Below are 16,936 nucleotides of genomic sequence, written 5' to 3'. Positions count from 1 at the left end.
GCTACAGCTTGTTTTATTGATCTTGACTTGCGTTCGAGCTCGAGTTTTGTGAATTGAGTCGAGCTTGACTGGGCTCGTGTGTAGCGCTACTGACAAGGTGTCAGAGTGGCAAGAAAACAAGAAACCAATAAAAGTAATACTTTAAGACAAATTTGAAGTCTACTTAGTGGACATTGCCACTAGATAGCACGAACTGTGTCACTATGTAGTAATCGTATTGGAGATGTGATCAACTTTTCTTCTTCTAAACATTAAAAACTGAATTCAGCCTAACAAGCATTTCTAGTGAAAACCAAACCCATAGGGGAATACCATGTCGAAAAAGGAGTTTGATGCTTTCCTCCAAAGCAACATGACTGGTACATGCTTGGTAATTCAAAACCCACCTTTTTGCATCAGCTTGAACTCTGCCTTGAAGGATTAACCAAGCCAAAACAAAAAAACTCATTCTGGGAGGTGGGCATGTACCCCATAATAATCTTTTTGGAAACTAGTCCATAGCTAGAGGTAGCAACGAAAAGTACTCTAACTAAAACCTGAACTATAGATGTGGCTGCCTGCCAAGAGAGCCAAGAGAATGGCTGCATGATCATCGCTTCGATCCTTGACCCACTTGAAAGACTTCATCCATAAAACCCATAAGTTTGAACTGCATGGACACTATTTTCAAAGATCTTGAAAATTACACTCTCTCTCATTAAGAGGGTAGACGAGTTACGCGACATTTCCCAAATGGATGGGCAAAATGCCTAGTCCACCATGAGATAATGACTTTATAACCTCATCCCATATTATTAATTCGCATCACTTACGATGATCACTAGTCATGCCATTTCAGATTATATTCGATTTGACGACCATCTTGGTTGGCAAGAAGTGGGCGAACATGAGACCATCGACGGTTGTGGAGGTTTCTATGGCTCTCTCTCTCTCTCTCTCATGAGGGAGACAATGGCTAGTTTTTTGCCATCTATGTTGCTTCTTTCTAGGATTCCCACATGGATTTGCAGCAACGTTGGAAGAAACATACGCTTCTTACAAAAAAAAAACAGACTCAAGACGTTTGGAAAAGAAAAATGCCTTGAGGCAGGGTTGTGAGGCGCACGCGTCCCTTAAGCGTGCACCTCATTTGGTAGAGGCGTACGCCTCCATCTGTGGCACGTTTAATGCTTGAGGCATATGCCTCAAGGACAGTTTAGTTTCTTTAACTAAAAAAAATTAAAATTAAATAAAAATGGTTAAGTTTCACACGTAACCTTAATTAACCACATTTGTATCCCTAAATCCCTTATTCTCAATCCAAATCACCTCTGAAATTCAAACATCGCTGCTGCATGCTGTGAAATTGCTAGAGGCTAGAGGCTGGAGTTGTGGCTGGTGGAAGCTTGGAGCCATCACCCAACGTCAGAAATCCTTTGCAACTGTAAGTCTCATTGAATCTCTTTCTCTTCATGGATGATATGTTCCTCTTTGAGTCTCTTTCACTCCATGGCTGACACCAAACATAGGTCGCCACTTTTCTCTCTATGTCTCAATCTCTGCCCATGGTTGGCGCTGGCCATGGCCACCCTCTCGCTCTCTCAGCTCTCTGGCAGCCAGAGTTGCCGCCCTCTGCTGCTCTGCGTAGTGTGCATGTTGCTGAGTGACTAGTTGCTTCCAAACAGTGAAGAAATTTTACAATGAAAAGAAAATGGATTTTCCACCAAACAGCCCCTGCCTTATGGCTTTGTTGCAAAATGGTATCTGAATTTGTGTGGTTTGCAAATTAGTACCAATCTTCATATCTTGGGTGTATTTTCTTCTTCTTTATTCTAGCTCTGTCTTTCCCTCACTCTGCTTGGATTTTTTTTGTTTCAATTAAATTGCTGTATAATGACTAGGTGTGAACGGCGACTGTGCAGAATATACATTGTCAAGGGCATCAATTCAGGGAAACTCTGGTGCCTCTTGGATACCACTGAGCTCTAAATTTATCATTGAAAAGAAATTGAAGAATGTTGAAGGCCGATGCTGTGGTGAAGTTGTGGTTTGCATATGTTGTGTATTGTTCTTTATTGATTTGCTTAGTACTGTAGTTCTTTATTGATATGCTTAGGGTTGTAGTCATTTTTTCAGTTTTGTTATTATTTTTATAATTATTATATAATTCACAAATTTGTCCGTGAAGCTTACGCTTCAATTAACGCCACGCCACGCCTCGCCTCATGAGAGGCTCAACGCCTCGCCTTGCTTTCTTGCCTTTTACAACATTGATCTACAGAACACACAAGGATCAGAGACGCCCATCCGTTCCTAACTATAATCATGGGTCTCGTCCCTTTTCAGGATTTGAAATTCATGGCTTTAAATTATGATGTTTTATAAAACCCAGGCTAATCAACAGAACCAAAATCATATCTTAAGTCCAGGGGTATCAAACACAATTACCTAATTGACACATGCTCAGCAAATGCCAAAATACAAGCCTAAGCATATGGAAAATGATCATTTCCTATCTGATACATGACAACATATTAATCTACTAAAAATCAGAATTCTTATGCTTCATTGTAAAATCACAATATTTGAAACTTAAAGTAAAAACCTAGATACAATTCTATATGATGTGCTAGACACATTTTAAATAGCATCCACCACAAACACAAGATTCCAAAAAACCTAATGTAACCACATGCCATAATCAATGTGCTTACTCATGCAGCAAATATTGAAAACAAAGCATGCACTTGACATAATGAAGATGCTGGTAATGTGCTTACTCATGCATGCACATGCACATGACATAATGAAAACAAACAAAGCAAGCTTGCATCCGCTGGCTACGGGAAAACCTTGACTCCTATAATATGCTACATGAACCCTATAAACAAATGCAAGACCAACTACTACGATCTCTTTTGCTGCTAGGAACGAGAGGCTTTCAAAAATATTTGGTTTTAGACTATATACTATATTGGCTATTGAAGAGCTGTTTTCTTTAGGAAGCATGTCTAAAACTCTAGTATTTGAACATGTCCCAATATAGTATGCTCCAATATACTATATTCCTGTCTTGTGAAGGAATATAGTGTATTGGAGCATACTATATTGGCTATTGAAGAGCTGTTTTCTTTAGGAAGCACGTCTAAAACTATTTAGATGTCTATATACACCTATGGTTGCCATCAGATGTAAAAAATGCAAACCCTGCCCAGACAACTTATACAAATAGATGTTCAGACATTATGCATGCAAAAGTATGCTAGTTGCAATAGATGGAGCTCCTTAGTTGTCCCTTGGAATGCGAATGCGAATGCGAAGCCAACCACTACCACGCACTACAACATTCTGTGATGGCCGGGGGTTAAAACGCATGTCACGGAACGCGATCCATCTCTGATGATTGGTCACCGATGCACCACTCATGCTGTTAATGAAAGAATGTGTTCCATGATGAAGCTGCTCACCCCATCACTGAAATCATGTTTTCTGATGAAGTGCCTCACAATGTCAGTGAAATCCCTGTCTCTGATGAAGTTGAGAAATCGTCGAAGGATATTGGAGCATGAAGCCTTCAGTGAGTGCGTGTTACGGCTGATGCTGCCAATTATTCTTCAGTGGTTCACACCGTGAATGACGAGGCTTCGCCCCATCAGAGCTGCATTAAGGATAGAACGTCAAAAAGGTCAACCTTGTGCCTCATCACCCATTGCATCGTGGCCGGTAACCTTCATTTGCCTCATCACTAACGCCAACTGGAGGAAAGATTTTAGCAGGCGAATATTATTGGAAGGTATCTTTCTTTGCTGCCTAAAAATCCCTTGCAAAGAAATTAGACTGACTGGAGGCCGTGATCAGCACAAAAGGTAAACACAGACGCTTTGGCTCCTCTCGTGAACAGGGACGAAGAGGGGTTTTGAGGTTTTCCTCTCCCTCCCTCCCTCTCTATCAACATTTTTCTATTTGTTGTGTTTACTGTCTATCTTGCTCATCAAGTGTTTGATGAAGTGCTTGAGAAAAAGTTGTCTTTGTCAGATTTGTTGTGTTAATGTTTTTCCATGTGCAACCATACCGAGGGATAGGGTATCGTGTTGTTCAACAATATCTATTGATAGATTAGCAGATGGATGAAAAAAAATGTCGGTGCTCAAAGAAAACGAAGTGCATTCGAGAAGATGGGATATTTTGAACTGTCTGTCGGGATGGGATGGAATTTTAGCTTATCCTCAAGTGCATAAGATCCTTATACCTAGGTATCGAATCATTTCTAGCACTTATATTTTCTGGGCAACAGTCCTCATTATTGTCCTTTTTGTTGCCTTAAACTATCAAAGGATCTGTGGCTTGCTAAATGCACAATCAGCTTTCATTCGAAATACTGTTATTTTGGTTTATTAACACTATTTGCCTTTGTCCTTTTATGTGCAAACCACAATGAAGCAGACATGCATGTTGACGATCACTTACATCTTAGAGATAAAGTGAAAAGGGAACCTTTATTGCTGTTGCATACTTTCTGTTAGACGTTCACTCAAGTTCTTTAGAAAATGTTTTCTTGAGAAAATCAAATAGAAATAAAAAGTTCACAACCTTTGGTTAGAACTTTACAGAATTAATGAATGAGGAATGTTCAGTCAACGTCAGTAGTTTAACTCTGATTTTGTCGTTGTCCATTGATCGATTTCTCTTAGGTCAGAAATTTGTGGCCTCCTGTAGCTGATAGAAACGAGCGCCTTTTAATTTCCTTGTCTGATTAGTCCATACGTATCATTATCAGTTGCTTCTTTATTATACTATTATTTGATATATGTGTATCGGTCTGTTATTAGATGGATTCGAGTAATTACTTTCAATTTGCAGCTGAAAAGTATGACTTCATAGAGAGAGAGAGAGAGAGAGAGAGAGAGAGAGAGAGGTCCATCTATTGAACAAATACTCTGTGATCCGCTGTACATGACCTGCAAATATTAGTCATATTGAGAGATGATGATCCATCAGCCTTTGGAAGCAATAGCACTTCTTATTTATGATTGTTTTCTTTGATGCATAGAGCAAAGAAGCCGACCAAATGTCTCATTCCTCTAATTCCTTCTTTTTCTTCATAACTGGACTCTTCATTTATTTATTTTTTCCCTTGGATTGTCATGAAGCTGGGATATTTAATTTGGTGAACCGACATGGTATGGCAATTTTCCTTTTTTAATCCTAGATGGGGTAATGCTATTGATGAACCACTTTTCGTGCTATTTAACTACTTGCCTGATGATCAATGTGTGTGTGTGTGTGAGAGAGAGAGAGAGAGAGAGAGAGAGAGAGAGATTGGTATAAACCAGACACTTAGGTCAGGGATAAAAATCAGACCCTTTAATTTTTTTGCTAAAAAATTATTTTAAATAAAATATAAACATCCTAATCTATTTATAAGAACTATTTTGATATAAAACATGCTTTGAATAAAGCTGTTTTTATGAAAAATGTTGATTTTTTTATTATCAAAACATTGATGCTATGAGATCCATTCAGTTTTTGCTTATTATAAAAACACTATTAAAACCCAAAAAACAATCAACTTAATATATATTTTGCATCAACCTATCATTACATCATATTGGTAAGGTTAGATTTCAAAAAAAGCACTTTAAATATCATATTTAAAGGACTTGGTTTTGTCCCTGACCTATTGGTCTGGTTTCTACCAATCATATAGAGAAATTGGTATGTGTATATATATATATAGAGTATATATATATATATAGTATATATATGTATATACTCTATATATATATGTATATACATATATATACTCTATATATATATATTATATATATATATATATATATACACTACATGGTCTCTAACATTAACATATGTAATATTGAAATATGTACTGTAGGTGAAATTACACTGTCCACAAGGTTGAGGTTCAATATGTTGTGAAAATTATAGGGCTCAGTTATGCAGCCCATGTCGTGGGCACTAGAAGTTCTCATAACTGAACCTAAGGGGACAGCACAACTAGGGAAGAGGCCCGATCAGGCGACTACTCATGTGCTTAAACCTCAATATGGCCCTCTTGCACAGTGGAGCCTAACCACACGTGCACAAATTTAGTCTGAGTGAGTCTCTAATTCAGGATTTTACTGTGGGTGAGGCGGCTTGAACTTCATTTCAAGCTTCATGTAGAGAGTAGTATATCAGGAATTCTGCTGTTCAGGCCATTTTGCGCATTTTTAAACATTTTATTGAATAGGAATGATGTTATTTGTGTAGGAAGTAAACTCTTTGGTCTCAGTCCCACACTCTCATTCTTATGTCCACGTGCCAAAGAAGGAAGAACTTTGTTTGACTACAACATCATTTCATAGTTCAATTAAGTGTTGTGCAAAACATCATTTCTATATTTATCTTTGCAGCATGCAAATGAAAAGTTCATGAAGTTGGATAGTTATTTTCAAAAAACAATATTGCCACAATTTTTTTTTCTGCAAGAATCATCAGTTACATAATGATTGTTATATTCCATGCCAGATCATTTATATTAGTCATCCAGCATATGCATAATCATGCTGACATTTTGCGAAGATCTATGTAGATGGTCAGTTTTAATTTCTAATTTTCAAAAATTTCCATTATTTTTTTTGGAGTTATCTGTGTCGCACTGTACTGATGCACTTCATGTTCGAGTGAATGAACTACATAGCTACTCATGATGAGATGCAAAACATTATACAGGTAAGCAAATGAACTTGCCAATAAAAAAAATTCACAAAACAAACTGAGTGCGTTCATCTGTAAGTATTGCTGACTTCTGTTAAACTGCGGCAAGAATAACTTTGTGACTTCTTGTTTTGTAGAGTAATTAAGGAGAACGTACTGAAAGAAAACAACTAATTGGGAACCAAACGACTTGGTGTGTAGTTGAGTCTAGGGAATTGTAAAGAGGGTCATCTTGTCAATTACTTTTTTTTTCTTAATGTGTTGACTTCGATTTTGTATATGTGTCCATGTTTTGTAACATGCAATGGTAGTAAAGGGAGGGAGAGAGAGAGAGTATATATATATACATACATATATATATATATATATATATATATCATTGTACATTCCATTCATTCATAAAATGAGTGTCAGTAACACAATAAATGTTTGATATCTGATGGTCGTTCAACGCCATTATATATATATATATATATATATATATATATATATATATATATAGGGAGAGAGAGAGAGAGAGAGAGAGAGAGAGACACACGCACACAATGTGTGTGTGCGTGTGTGAGGGCCTCCTGATTCACCATCGAAATCTCACTCACATAGGTTTTAAGGCTTCGACTTAAGACCGCCAAATTGGAGGAGGAGAATGATTGAACACCCTGTCTACATATCTTTGCATAAACTAGTAAAAAATGTGCCCAACCGTGCCTTCCCATAAAAAAGCCATCTCAATTTTGGTAAAAGATTGGATTACTAGAAATAGGTAATAAATACCGCATTTGATGATTGAACTATTAAAGTGGCCATTGGTTCACAAAGAAACAAATGATCAGAGATGGCTTTTAGCTCAACGGTCAGTAGACCAGAGGTAGCATGTAATTCTACGGTGTGAAAAAGCCTATCTTCTGACAGTCAAACCGTCGTTCGGCAGATCCACCAATGTATTTGGGGTGGGCAAAGAAAAGCAGTCTGGGTATTGAAACATTGAAGTTTTCTACATGTATACAATGCCCTAGCCTCAAAACTGGTGCATGAACAACTTCCTGAGTGCCGGATGGCTAAAGAGCGGTGTAATTCAGTCGTTTACCTTGGCCTACGTGTGGACTCCCCGCCATTTTAAACCGTAGAATCATAGATGCCAATGGTTAAGATATGGTCACAAGTTTCTTAATTTTTTGTACTGAATTTAACAACGTTACTGTGTTAAACTGAATATAGTTTCAGTTTCTCTAGCTGTTACATGTGATAACTCAATAAAACAGAAAATATCCATGGCAATGAGAGATCCATCCCCTTGGCTACCTAAAGACTTTCAAGTTGAAAGAGGTTCTGAGTTCGATATCTACATCCCTGTTTAACCCGAACTTACTACCAAGAAAAAAGAGAAAACGAAAAATGAAAATTCAACTGGAAGGAATTCATGTCTGGAGTTAGCAGGCAACAAAGTTTTCGTTATGTAACTTCGGTTTCGTAGGCAATGGGATCAAAGGTCTCAATTTTCCGAAATAAAGCCTCCTTGTTTTCTTTTTTGGTAATAACGAAGTTCGGCCCTTGCTAACGGGAGAAATCTTCAAATATTTTTGAAAATAAGGCATGAGGTGTACACCCCTTTAACATTGTGTCATGTCGGCGTTCGTAAACAGGCACTGCAGCAAAAACAAAAGGCCAACGAAAATCCAGACGGTACCATCTCCAACTTGACATCCACCCATTCATTAACAGGACAACCGAGTATTGAGGGATGGGCACTACTTAGTGCAGGGACTGAGTGAAATTAAAAAGCCACAGCTGATGATACCCAGTGTTCCATAGTAAGGGAAAACAAACGGGTTCGTATATTTGTGCATACTTTCAAATTTCCACATGGAAATCAGGTTTGCAGCATCCATATTCGTAACTCCGTTAACATTTTAAATGTAACATAGTGCGGTTACTATGCACGAGAGAATAGCAAGTGAGTGCCCACAAAAGCAAGCAGGCGAATTCTGAGGTAGGTAAAGTCAAGCTTTCACTTGAAAGGCACTCTCTAAATCTTAAAAAGGGTGGGAAGAAAACACGAACCATAAGTACCATCATATGCACAGGTTCTACAACAGAAACATTACCTTAGATTTTGGGATAGAAAAGGACCAGTTGAATCTAACATGATATCTTAACGTGTACCCTAAATCCTTGTCATCCAAGACAACAGACTAAATAAATCTTGAACACATCTAAAAGGTTGATCTTCACCCAGAAAATTCAAGAAACATTGGCAAACACTGCTTTCTATTAAAGTATATTACTCCAGAAATCAAACCATGACTATGGAATTCGTCTATCATGCCACCCTTATGATACTTCCCAAGCCTACCAAATGTAGTATTCATGTATATGTCATCACCCTGCAACATAGGTCGCATCCCCTCTTACTAATCACAATTAGGATAACCAAGAGAATGCATCTCACAACTATTTTCCAAATTAATTTGTGTTTCACCTCTACATAAACAATAAATTCAACACGACTTTAACCTTACAAAATGGTACATCCACATCTGTTCTTTGGCAACTCCTCAACCTTCTTTTCTGTTGGAAAAACAATAATATGGTCAGCAGCTTCATGTATAAATTTGTAATAATTTTGGAAACTAGCAGTCAACAGGCAACATATAGAAATAGAGCTTCATGATTCATGCTTAATTATGATATTTACATGCCAAAATTTTACAATAATGTACCACAGACTTGAACTACGCAACATGGACTCTTCAAAAAGCATTCAGCACCCATGTCAACACACATGGGTGCTGGTGCAGCTCCAACTCGCACTCTATGTTTTTCCCTTAAAAAAAATTTTTCTTTCTTTTTTTCCTTCTCTCTCCCTCTCTCTTCTTTATTTACAGTAATAAAAGTTAAAAAAGGACAAATTAAGCTAAGAAACAACCATATACTTATATATATATATATATATATATATATACTCTTGCTGCATCCCCACCCCCAATTTTTTGGGGTATGCCGCACAGGCATCGGCACCCCGCATCTGTGTGGCGTAGGACTTGAGATAGTACTGAATATGTTAAAATGAAACCATGATAAACAACAGAAGAGACAAAATATTTGTGAAAATCACTAACAAATAGGTTAGACAAGGAACAGCTGCAATGCACTCCTTTCAAGGTGTCTATGTGAGGCAGACGAGAAACTGCCTCACCATATTCTCGGATTCTTTCCTCCAAAAGCTCATGTCTGTCTTTAACATGGATGTTGGCCAGTATTGGATATCAATTACCAGAGGCTACTCATAGATCTTAATAGGAGTCATACAGTGTTTCCTAGCATGCTGAAATTGGGGTATAAAAGGGGAACTACACATGAAAGTTAAAAAAAAAAAGGAAAATATATAGTGGTTTGAGAGAGTATCGAAGTTGGAACTGCAGATTGCAAGAACAAAATAAGATTTATGTTGCAAGGACACTACAAATAGTCGTAGAATAGTTTGAATTATTACACCATAGCTACCAATGGGCTTGTCATTGGCATAAGCTACTTCACAGTTCTACAAAAACATAAATCTGACTGAACTTGTCAAAATAGAATCAATGTCCATCTTTCATGGATATTGATTATGAAGCATCACAAGCAAATCACCTGTCTTTGCCTTTGGTAAAGATGGTTGCACAACAACGTGCATGGTGATGGTTCCACCAGGAAGTTCACCAAATGGAGTTCTGGTCTGGGCAACTGTCTTGCTATTTTCCAATATCTTTCCAGCACTGATGAGTTTTACATCATTCGCAGCCTTTGGTACAATTTTTTTATCTGAAAGAAACAAAGTAACTTCAGAATCATTGGCATGTCAACAACTGTTAAATGGTAATCACTAGTACAAATATTGAAGGCTCCACCCGAACTCTCTCTCTCTCTCTCTCTCTCTCTCTATATATATATATATATATATATATATATATATATATAAATGCAGACACAGATACATGTGTATGCGCATAGACAATGCACCCCTCCAAGCAAGAACCACAACTGCATACATGATACAATTTGAGAATAGAAATAGCAGAGATCAGGATAATATAAAAGATTCTAAATAACCGAATGCATGCAGAATACAAGTTACTACACAATATACAAGTTTCTAGCCAAGTCCAGTTAGAAACTTTCTAGTCGAATGTATGCAGCACAACATACTACAAGATATTCATCGACACACTCAAGAATTTCCACCAGGTCCACCAAAACATATGAAATGAACTCATAAAAAAAGTGGTATAAGCAAATCTTCTATAAGGTCTAACTTTGAATTTCACCTCTTTCACAGTTATTATGTCAAAAGTAAGTCACAATGATCCCAACAAAAGAAAAAAGTGAATAACAGTGGGCAACTTAAGAAACAAAAGTGTATATTCATACTACACATACAATTTATGAAAATGTCAATATTATTTCCCTAGATTTTGTGCCACCATAGCAAGACAGGCTAGAGTTTTTGGAGTCACACACACCTTTAGCAAATTCTCAAAAAGAAACCTACTTCAATAATCAACAGATCATTAAAAACAAAAAAATTGATCCTATGAAATATATCCAACAGCGAGGAAGACAGTTACCCAATTAAAGACAGTCCTAGATGCTTCATTCAACAAATGGGTAGATAATTAAAATTTTCCTAGTCAAAGCATTTTGAGCATTCCTCTTCCAAAGGATCTAAAGCTAGGCAGAAAACCTTACACCTGTCTTCATCCAGGTATCATATTAAGAGAAATATGAACATTGTCAAAGCAGCATACTAAAATTATCATTTAGTTACTTGGTCAGGCAAAATGCCAAAGCTCATTCAGTCATTTAAGTTACACCAAGCATGTCCGACCCCAAGAAAAAAAAAAAAATCATGTCTCACACAGATGCAGCTCATAACAATGTTATCTATATCGAATGATAAACCTATACGATACGCTTGTGTATTGTTAGTGTATTGCCCGTATTGTTGGATACGGCCAATACACCCCATATCATACGATACAGTAATGAAATGAATTTTCACGGTTTTTTTAAAAAACCCCTCCCTACCTCTTTCTAAACATGTCCAAGAGATGCAGAAGGGGGATGTTTGGTTAGTTTTCAACAACAGTCGCCCATTTAAGTGATACATCGTCAAGTTAAGGGAGAACTTGCCAATGTGGAAGAATGTTTTCTCAAGGCCCCACGGGGCCGATAGGACTTTGATTGATGATAAAATGACTTTTCACGGTTTTTCTAAAGAATCCATCCCTCCCTCTTTCCAAACATGTTTAAGAGTTGAGGGAGGGAGATGTTTTACTAGTTTTCTATAAAAGTCAATTTAAGGGAGACCTTGCCAATGGAGTGAGAATGTTTGCTCTTTGATCATGGCCTCGTGGGAACAATGGGACTTTGATTAATGATAAACATGACATATGTCGTGAACTTGTAATGTTATTTAACACACTTTACAATTGTGATGAATGTGTATTATGTTATTATGATTGTTGATTTATCATTTTTTAATGTGCTATCAATATATTATGGCTTATGAATGATGTGATGATTTTTTTATATGGAATACATTTTCTTTACTTTTTATGTAATTTTCTCTATTTTTCTGATCTTGCCTATTTTTTCTAACTTTTTTCTACTTTTCTGATTTTTTTAATTTTTTTACTAATTGAAAGATTGATTTATGATATGCTACACTAAATTTATGATACATTACGATACAACATATAGGTCGGCCTGACCGATTCTTGTTATGACACGTTTTACAATATTGGTTCACACCATTGTCATAAAAAACATGTATGGGTATTATACGACAAGGAATTTCTCAGGTATAAAACCGCAAAGTTGTATATCTCGAGAATAAAATGGAAAAATCTTGGCAAATTTTAAAAAAATTAAAACATTTAACAAATCCTAAAAATTATTAAAAAAATAAAAATCATAAAAAAAACGAAAAAATGCAAAAAAAACGCATATAATACGCGTATAATATGCATTTTTTCACGCTTTTTGTTTTCTGCCGTTTTTTTAAAAAAAGACGCATTTTTTTCACGTCTAATACAGCTGACTCTGTTTTGATGTATTAGACGCATCTTTTTCCAATAAGACGCGTTTTTGCAGGAGTGCATCTTGGAGTTTTAAACAACAAGATTTTTCTCAGGTATAATACGACGAAGTTGAAAAAACCGGAAAAAAAAAGGAGAAAAATATGGTAAGCGAGGTTTTTCTCGGGTATAATACAAAACTTGAAAAAACCAGGGAAAAAAAGAGGAAAATAATATAAATTTTAAAAAAATTTAAAAAACTAAAAATGAAGGAAAAATAAAATAAGGGAGAAACTAATAACACAAGCATCAAAGGATAAGTAGATTTGCAACAAATAAAAAATAGAAAATGAAAAGAAAACTGGTTGGCATTAAAAAAACTGAAAAAAATGAAAAAAGTGGAAAAAGGTGAAAAGAACGCGTTAAAAACGCAATGCGTTTTTTTCGTTTTTAACGTTTTTTTTTAAAATGCGTTTTTTTTTAAGTTGTAAACGGCCATTTAATTTACCGCGTTCTTTTCGAAAAAAACGCGTTTTCTGTGACTATTAACACAACATCACTGCCAAGTGCCAAATTCATGATTATCATCAATCAACGATAATCATAATCATCATCTTCATCATCATTTTCTTCGTTAATTGTTCCAATGCCTTAAAATGAAATTTCATCACCAATATATGGTCACTTTTTCTAGAAAACTAGCAAAATCTCCCCCTCCCAAAGCTCCTAGAGATATTTAGAAAGCGGGAGGGAGGAGCTGCTTTAAAAAGAAGCACAAGAAAAAGGGCTCAATGTTTTTCTTCATTTTGTCCTCGTATTGTAAGATACGTAGGTGTACCGCCCGTATCGAATGATACGACCTAATATCGCATGGTACAGGTGATACACTTATGATACAAGGGTGTATCGTGCATCGTATAGATTTTCCAAACCTATACGATACGTATCATGGGCCATACAGATAACACAGATCAATACTGTTATTATAGTTTCAGATGTTCTTGTCATCTGGTGAGTAACAAATTTTCATCTAAGTTTGGACTCCTATTTAATTGTTTTCTTGAAAATTGCCCAACCCACAGCTTGCATCTGCATCATAGAATTTTCTACTTATCCATTGATCACTACAAACAATTTCTTTTAATATTTTTGGTTCCTAACTTCAAATTCCTTTTTTGTTTTTCTTTTTTTAATACCAGACGTGCCCCATCCAAATTTTGCTTGCATGTTGACTGCTTTTAATATAGCTTTCTGACTTGTAAACTATGGGAAGAAACCAATAGCTGAACAAAAACTCCTGCTGCTTACAATCCCCTTCCTATGACGCACTTCTGTATGTCAATCCAATTCCTCAGCTTTCCAAGATTCAAAGAATGCCCTACAATACTCAAAAGCAAGAAATAAAGTGAAGACATGCACCACATACCCAAAGAATTCTTAATTTCTGGTCAGAAACTACCTGCTTGAAAGCAATGTCAAAACTAACAAGCATTACTTCTGGAACAAACGAAGCTACAATGGGTAAAAAAAAACAGCACCTACAATGGTAGAAACTCCAACAACTGGAGTCATTTGAGAGACTGATTAAATGTTGTATTTAGATACAGAACAAAAACTTAATAAACAAACATCAAACATGTGATGCCCATGTATGAGGAATATGGAGATATGTATAGACTGGTCCACTGGTATACTAAAGGTTTGACAGAACATGATTCTGTCAAGTTAATTTGGTCACAAAGACATTTGCCACATGAAACTCAAACTACCTAGGAATTACATCAGAAAACCTTGAAATTAAACCATGATTGTTCATCTACTCTTAAGCTTCATCCCATTGTCCATCATTTTCAGTAATTCAAAACCCTCTTCAAGAGGAACTCTTTGATTATTACCCCTTTCCATATTCTTTCCTTGAAAATGGCCAGAAGAACTTGTATAAGCCTTACTCAATGATAAGAATATCAATTAGATTTGGTGAAAAACTAGGAACATTTTATCACCCTTGCCAAATTTTAAAAAATGGGAGAACATTCTTTCAATCACTCCAGAAGCAGCCCTTTGATTCTCTCTCTCTCTCTCTCTCTCTCTCTCTCTCTCTCTCACCATCTCACGTGCACACACAAAGAACTAAAGATCTTCTTACCGTACTACCCAACCATACTGAATTCAACGCTCCAAATAATTCAGCCAAATGCACCCAAGAATCATAGAGCTTTTACACCAGACTACAACAAAGAAACCCACGCTCATCTCCCTACCCATTCATCTATTCGAAGTTATTAAATGATTCTACTAGACCAACGTCACCATAACAGACAGGCTTTTAGGAAAAAGAAGATGCCACAAGGAGGTGAGGGAAGTCAGTGATCCTAGGTTACTTCCTTTTCACTGTACCAGTAACAAATCAACATCCAGAACATGTATTTCGTGCAATGAAAAGGGAAACCACATATTTAAGTTTGCGCAGGAAAAAGAAAACAAAGTTAAACCAAGTTATAAAATCTAATCAAAGCCAAGGAGAAGGCATACACGCAGAAGTGATGATATTATCAGAAGTAATACCATGTGCTTAGTTCTGGGTGGGCATCTAACTTCACGTACATCCCCAAAAAAAGAAAGTCGTGAGAAACTGCCTGCTTCCGGTTGGGTTGACGGCCCTTCTCGTGAACCAACCGAGAATAACTTACCCATGTCCAAATCTCAAGGTGACCTTTCCACACCAAACAAGTCAAACTATGACAATACTAACAAATGATTCACACAAAGAGACAACATAACAAGTCAAGAATGGGCATGCAACTGAACGATTGTGGTAACAGTCACGAAAATGGTCAGATTCAGAAGGCTATTGAACAACCATCGAAAGTTCATTACCATATAACCATATGTCACCAGACAAAGTATAGTTGGTGAAAAACCAACCGATACTTGTCGGAAAGAAGGAAGACACGACCAGGCAGAACCATTCACAAAGAATCCATCACACTATCGCCAGAAGTTCAAATTAGAACATCGACAGAAGGCATATAAGTTCAGAATGTATTAATTCACCACCATCATTTACACATGAAAAAAATCACCTAAATGCAACACCAGATGACAATCCAGACTCCAGGAGAGTACCGACGTTCCATAAGCCTCATAAACAAAAAAAGGGATCAACCAAGTAAATTCCAGATTAAAAACCTCTGGGCCACTCCGCAACGATCCTCTCCTTGAGCATTGCAACCGTCGCAGATGGTGCGTACCGGAAAGGGCCAATATCCGTGCCATCGAAGAGCCGGAACCTGAGCTCCACCAGATCCTCCTCCGGCATCGAAGCGTTCCCCTCCTCCTCCTCCCCTTCGAATAACCACAAGAAAAGAAAAGAAAAACCCAAATAAGGGTTCCGCAGAACACCATAAACCAACCTGAAAACGACCAAAATATCCTCCAGAACAACCCTAACCAGGGAATCCCCATCCAAGGAACAGAAGGAAAAACAACCACAAAGAGAAGAAGGGATCACCTCCGATGCTATTGGGGTTCCCCATGAATCGATCCCATCGAAATTTGGGGTTAGAGAGAGGGAGAGATAGAGAAAGAGATAGAGAGTGCCGAGGTCTTCGGGGGTCGCTGACGCTGAGGCCAAGCCAAAACTTTTTTTATACGCGCACGTATACGTATTGACAACATACTTAAAAAGTCGGTTTTTAAAACTTAGTGCACAAATTGGATGAAGACAAAAAGGGAGGGGGAAATATGAAAATGGAGGTAGGCCGGTTTCTCACTCTTCTAACAAAATTAGATTTATGGAAAAATTCATTTTTGATGTCAAACAAACCTAACTAGGCGTCTTTGAAAGCAAAATCTGGTTATTGGGATGTCATCTTCAAATATGTGTGTTATGCATAAATTATCAAGAAAAGTGCGAGCAAAGTGAACAAAATTACACGAGTACACGAAATCAGCACACGCATATAAACAAGCCCGTTGACCGTGTCAAGGCGGAATCGGAACTTACCATGGTTCAATGTTGATCGAAATGAGTCTAATCTTCAAATTGGTTCTGAATCGCTTTTAGAATGAATTATTTCGAATTTCACGCATTCAAATTATTTAATTACACAAATTTTGGGAACATTTCTTTTACTTGAACTGGAATCTCTTTTTCCGCTATCTCAATTATGCCTTGCTAT

At 36.9% G+C, this 16,936-nt stretch overlaps 1 protein-coding gene across 1 annotated transcript; it reads right to left on the bottom strand.

Moving 5' to 3' along the window:
* Positions 1–8,936: 8,936 nt before the first annotated feature.
* On the bottom strand, positions 8,937–16,421 carry LOC116249038 (membrane-anchored ubiquitin-fold protein 4-like). The gene is made up of 4 exons (XM_031622140.2): positions 16,267–16,421; positions 15,945–16,100; positions 10,330–10,500; positions 8,937–9,264 (listed from the first exon to the last, which is right to left on the bottom strand). Exons 1-4 carry the CDS (start codon positions 16,289–16,291, stop codon positions 9,212–9,214), a joined length of 405 nt encoding a protein of 134 aa, XP_031478000.1. The 5' UTR covers positions 16,292–16,421; the 3' UTR covers positions 8,937–9,211.
* Positions 16,422–16,936: the final 515 nt, after the last annotated feature.

This window comes from Nymphaea colorata, chromosome 2 (assembly GCF_008831285.2).
Source record: "Nymphaea colorata isolate Beijing-Zhang1983 chromosome 2, ASM883128v2, whole genome shotgun sequence".
In the NCBI taxonomy this organism is placed as follows: domain Eukaryota; kingdom Viridiplantae; phylum Streptophyta; class Magnoliopsida; order Nymphaeales; family Nymphaeaceae; genus Nymphaea; species Nymphaea colorata.
This window is presented reverse-complemented; position numbering and strand designations above follow the sequence as displayed.